The 6,070-nt window shown below is 34.7% G+C and overlaps 1 protein-coding gene across 1 annotated transcript; it reads right to left on the bottom strand.

The window, feature by feature from the left end:
* Positions 1 to 317: 317 nt before the first annotated feature.
* Positions 318 to 4,177, bottom strand: LOC140037990 (uncharacterized). Its single transcript, XM_072083174.1, has 7 exons — positions 4,162 to 4,177; positions 3,979 to 4,050; positions 3,629 to 3,891; positions 3,049 to 3,112; positions 2,141 to 2,857; positions 1,253 to 2,011; positions 318 to 532 (listed from the first exon to the last, which is right to left on the bottom strand). Exons 1-7 carry the CDS (start codon positions 4,175 to 4,177, stop codon positions 318 to 320), a joined length of 2,106 nt encoding a protein of 701 aa, XP_071939275.1.
* Positions 4,178 to 6,070: the final 1,893 nt, after the last annotated feature.

Here is a 6,070-nt window from a genome sequence, read left to right as displayed (position 1 = left end):
AATAAAGAAACTCCCTTTGCAGTGTACAAAAACAGCATCTATGATAGTATCAAATGCTACTTTTTGATCTTTATTTAATTTAGAGACAACAGCAATATCTTCTTCATTGACTTTAAAGTTTAGCTCAGAATTTGTGTCTGTTGTACCTCCATCCATTTCATCAAACTTTAAGATTCATGGTACTAATCCATACATATTAATGTTTTTTCCCATTGATTCTAAAAACTTGCTAACCTCATAGAGAACTTTATGTTGGACCTGATCGCTTGACAAATTCAAAGTTCTATTGAAATCTTCTGACATAGATTCTTTGAATTTTACCATAAACTTCTTGGATCAGCAGGAGTGAAGTAAACTAATAGAGTAGCAAATAGTCTTCTAAAGCTATATGGCATGTGGTATAAAGTTGCTTCTTCTAGGCACTGCTCTTGAGGGTTATTGGATTCAAATAATCCTCTCATTATTGCTGCTTCTCTAAAGGTATTAACATAAACACCATCGACAGTTTTCAGGTCATCAAATGATGTTGGCCCTTTTACATTCAATAACAATAATCTTAAGAAGTACCTCTCACCTTACTTGGATTTGCTATAACAATTCGGCCTCTTGAACCTCTTTGTTGCCTAATATCTCATATGCATTTACCAGGTTTCCACACAAAATGTTTCAGGAAATTCTTTGTATGTGCATTTCAATGTTTTGGCTCTCTCATCAATAGCATTCATATGGAAAAATTCAGTTAGCATACTTTTCTTAGCAAATTTACTTTCAAAAGATCTCTAAGATCAACATCATCTTTGAAGGTCAGAGATTGGTAATTTTCAAGATGTAGCTGAAGGTTAATGATAGCAGGATGTGTTTCAAATAAGGGAAATTTGTAAATTCGCCAAATGGCTTCAATAGGGGAAACCCATCTTGCTGATTGGTATTCCTTAATTTCATCTATCTCTTTAGATCTGTCATCTGAATTCACAGCAAAGTGTATTTTATCATGTCCCTTATATATGTACTTATAAGTATACTTGACTACCTTTATTGTTGAGCAAATTTCAACATTCATATGGCAATTGAATTTTGCTAACAAGTAAGGATTATATGGAACCACCCATCTATTATCCAATTCATGGCCTCGAACTTTTACCTTTTCTCCATTGCTCCTCCGCCTATATGTTTGGATAAGAATTTTCAGATTGTGTAGTCTTTTTTGCCCACTGTTTAGGATAATGATTTTTGCATTTTTTAACTGTTGTACCTTGCATACACACATTATCTGCATTTTTGTCGCCACAAGGACCATGCATCATGTGTTTGCGAACCATTTTAAACAAGTGTGGATGCTCTTTTTTGTCAGGAATCTCAGCAGAAACTATGTGATCATAGGATTCCGTTGAATATAATTTAAACATTGGGTGTAAAATTATTAAGAAATGTGCATGCGGCAACCCACGTTTTTGGAATTCAACAACATAGGTGTAAGCAGCTACTTTACCCAATACCTCTTTTTTGAACAACTCTTCTTTTAAAATTTCTAATTTGGCATGAAAAACTCTAGCAAAAAGATCAACACGGTTTTGAGACTCATCAGTGGGCAGTAAGTTTTCTTTGATTTCTGGCCATGATGGGTTACAAGTCATTGTTAAAAAAATGTCAGGTTTTCCGAATTTTTGAACTAAGGCCATAGCATCAACATACCTTCTTTTCATATCACGAGGACCTCCTATAAAAGATGCTGGCAAAATTACTTGTTGCCCTACTTTTGAACCTCTACATTGGTCCTCAACTACAGAATCCATGACACCCTGTAATTGCTCAGTCCTAATTTGTTGTTGCCTATGCTGGAAAAAATCAAGCCTTTGACTCTCAATTTTTACGTACATGTCCACTACATACTGTTGAAATGCACGGGTAGTATTAAGAATACTTGGTTTATTTTTCTCCCTCATCTGGAACCTATATGCATAGTATTCACGCATGGACACATTCTCCTTTGAATTCTCAAAGTTTTTGAAAGCTGTTTCAAAAAATTTTAAGCTTCAATTTACATTTGGTAAACTAAAATTGTATTCATAAAATTTGTATTATATTTAAAAACAACTAACGTTTCTCTTCTGATTCTATTATATTTTGTCGCCACAAGGACCATGTATCATGTGTTTGCGAACCAATTTAAACAAGTATGGATGCTCTTTTTTGTCAGGAATCTCAGCAGAAACTATGTGATCATAGGATTCCATTGAATATAATTTAGACATTGGGTGTAAAATTATTAGGAAATGTGCATGCGGCAACCCACATTTTTGGAATTCAACAACATAGGTGTAAGCAGCTACTTTACCCAATACCTCTTTTTTGAACAACTCTTCTTTTAAAATTTCTAATTTGGCATGAAAAACTCTAGCAGAAAGATCAACACGGTTTTGAGACTCATCAGTGGGCAGTAAGTTTTCTTTGATTTCTGGCCATGATGGGTTACAAGTCATTGTTAAAAAAATGTCAGGTTTTCCGAATTTTTGAACTAAGGCCATAGCATCAACATACCTTCTTTTCATATCACAAGGACCTCCTATAAAAGATGCTGGCAAAATTACTTGTTGCCCTACTTTTGAACCTCTACATTGGTCCTCAACTACAGAATCCATGACACCCTGTAATTGCTCAGTCCTAATTTGTTGTTGCCTATGCCGGAAAAAATCAAGCCTTTGACTCTCAATTTTTACGTACATGTCCACTACATACTGTTGAAATGCACGGGTAGTATTAAGAATACTTGGTTTATTTTTCTCCCTCATCTGGAACCTATATGCATAGTATTCACGCATGGACACATTCTCCTTTGAATTCTCAAAGTTTTTGAAAGCTGTTTCAAAAAATTTTAAGCTTCAATTTACATTTGGTAAACTAAAATTGTATTCATAAAATTTGTATTATATTTAAAAACAACTAACGTTTCTCTTCTGATTCTATTATATCTTCGGCAGATTTGAAGCTTGTTAAAGTTGTAGTCTGTTGATCATTTCTAACTGACCTTTTCCTTGTTTTTTGGATTACCAGTGCTAGATCTCTGAATTCCAGGTTGCCACCCTGTTTCGCCAAAGAGAAATAGAAGTGGATACTGCAATGGATATTAACAGCCATAATAATATTGAATTCTACGGCTTTGACCCTCTTTTGTGTATACTTGAATGTGTCTAGCATAGCTGTCCTGTGAGTTTTCACCTTCAACCCACAGTGCAACTACTTGGGATACTGTTGGCTTGTTAAAGACTCACTGATCAGTTTGATAGTAAGATTTGAGGACTATTTGATAATTGTCCAAGTCGGGAACATGTCTCAGGCTTCGGAAAAAGCAAGCACAAGGGTTACTTTTCATGAGTTCCATGAGTTTCACCACTATGCTCTCAATTAGTTTTGTTGAAAAAGCCAATCGATTTGCGATTTCATGTTCAGTATCATGAAAGTATAACTGTAAAAACATTCCTGATCCTCCATGGGGAATCAATTGGTTTATAAAATGATACGTTTGGCCCTGAATTTTAAAAGTATATATTCCGTTTCTTCTTTGGCAGAGCGATTTATCATAGTTAACTCCAAAAGAGGTGAAAGCGAACATACTATTGTATGTTCTCACATAGGTTCTGAAACAAATTGCTTCTTCAGTTTCACCAGTAAATAGCTCTATTAATATGTCTGGCATTTTATTCTCTTCTAAGACTACTTCTCCATCAGAGCAACAAAAGTTTGCAGACTTGCAATTCTGTTGTTCTGGTAATCTATTAGCTTCCAAGCTTATCGAAGATAATGCCTCAATTCCCTTCACCACCCTTTTACGTTGTTTGCGTATCTTGTTTTGTTTCCTAATCGAAGCATTTTGGTCTTCCCCACAGCTTTTAACTACATGAATGGATTAAAAATGTCATTAGTATGGTTTTTAATATGTTGAAGTTTTACAACTTGTTTTATTATGTAGAAGGAATAAACCTGAATTCTGTTTACACCTTCGTCTTGACATATGTTTAGCTTCTCTTGAATGTTTAGGTTCAACTGAATATCCTATATGTGCAACTTTAAAACATTATTATATGCAAAGTTGTTGTTATATATAAGGTCACTGGGATCGCCACTGTTATATGATCAACAATGGTGATCAGTTTTTTAGCTAACCTGTTAGATCCTCCATTGCTTCAGAAAGCAAGCTATAGCAGGAGTTGCAGATGGGTGGCTGGTCTACAATATTGGCAAATAAGGTGATCACTTTTAGCTAGTAGCTAAGGAAAAATCTAGGTTGGTAATGTTTGTTTCAAGAGGAAAGAACAATTAAACTTAGCAGTAGGAAACAATAACTAAACTTGAAGATTGGGTCGCTTTAGAATGTTGACACTTTTTTATCCGTCGAGCTGTAGAAGTAGAACCTATACATTTTCCACAGGATGTTAACTAACATATTTTGTAGGTCTCTTTTAATATATCTTTGGATATTTGTGAATTAAAAATATTTTTAATTCCATGTGGTTCACCTTTGTGATATGTTGAAAATTCTGAAACATGCTCTTTCTGCCTTCGATTACCTTCAACTTTGTCTCTAGGAACTAAATAGATTGTGAAAATGTTATGCCTATATGACATCACAATAGCCTAAAGGAAAAAGGGATTACAAAAATAACCTGCCTTACTGTGGTACTTATGACCACAGTTAGGTTCTTGAATGCGAAAAGCCTGCAGTAACAGTTGCTTATTATTGGTGTGCTCATCATTTGAGCGTAGAGATTGAGGAAAAGGTAGTTTAGTTTACAGCCATACTTGTTGGGAATTATTATAGAGGTAGGCGGGCCTCTAAATATTCACTATAATGTAGTATATACAGCGTGATACCTTTTCCTCCCAATACTAACGAGGAGGTAAAAGTAGTCTTTGTCTTTTCTTTTTTACTTTTATAGGTATCACGACATTTTTTTCATTGGATTTCTTTCCGCTCCTCAGTTAAAGAGGCATATCTTTATTATAGAGGTAGGCGGGCCTCTAAATATTCACTATAATGTAGTATATATAGCGTGATACCTTTTCATCCCAATACTAACGAGGAGGTAAAAGTAGTCTTTGTCGTTTCTTTTTTACTTTTATAGGTATCACGACATTTTTTTCATTGGATTTCTTTTCGCTCCTTAGTTAAAGAGGCATATCTTTGTTTTCGTTACGTCAAGCTTTTCGGTCTAACATTTTAGAAGGAGCAATGTCTCGATTCATAGTTGGTTGCTATGGAAATGTTGGGTCAACTAACAAAAGTGGTTGGAACTTGAGGTTTACACAAACTTGAACAATTCGAATGAATCCTAAGACACAAGCTTATTTGTAGCATACTTCAGTGCAGATTCAGCCTACAAATATTCACCACTTTTTGCTACCGAATGAACTGCAGCTCTTTTAAAATAAGGAACAACTACAATACTAATTGCTTATGCTTTCATGTACATACACATGTCATGAAATCTATGAGCGATGAAAGAGCAAAAGATTTTTTAACTGCACCACATAATACTCAAATCCAATGTAAACAAAAGAAGATTGCCAAACAAGAATAAATTGTAAACTAACGGAGATTTCCAAGCAGGCATGAATTCAATGGTAAGCACAGTCCACAAAATCATTTAAAAAAAAACAAAACAGCTATTCCAGCAAGTTTGGAGAAAAGTACAAAATGAACTAACCTTTTTTAAAAAGAAACCGATAAAACTTGATCTTGATGAGAAGAGTTTGAGCCTGCATGACAAAAAAAAATAATTAACTTTGTATGAAAGGCCGGAACTAACAAACGGACGAAGGATGCAGATGAGGACAAACACATCAGGTTTAAGAAAGCATGGTAAGAAAGCATGGTAATTCTTTTTTGAAAGCAAAAGCCAAAATCAAATGGGCAAAATTACTTGTATACGAATCTCACCTCAATTCAAAGGAAATTCCATATCGGCGACCAAACATATCACAGAGAAACAGCTATATGTAGCAACATATTTAACACCAACCAATCATAGAAGGAAAGGAGAGAAACGGAAGAAGATGGAAGGTTATGCATGTA

This window comes from Coffea arabica, chromosome 3c (assembly GCF_036785885.1).
Source record: "Coffea arabica cultivar ET-39 chromosome 3c, Coffea Arabica ET-39 HiFi, whole genome shotgun sequence".
In the NCBI taxonomy this organism is placed as follows: Eukaryota; Viridiplantae; Streptophyta; class Magnoliopsida; order Gentianales; family Rubiaceae; genus Coffea; species Coffea arabica.
The sequence above is the reverse complement of the archived record's forward strand: the minus strand, read 5'-3'. Positions and strand labels throughout refer to the sequence as shown.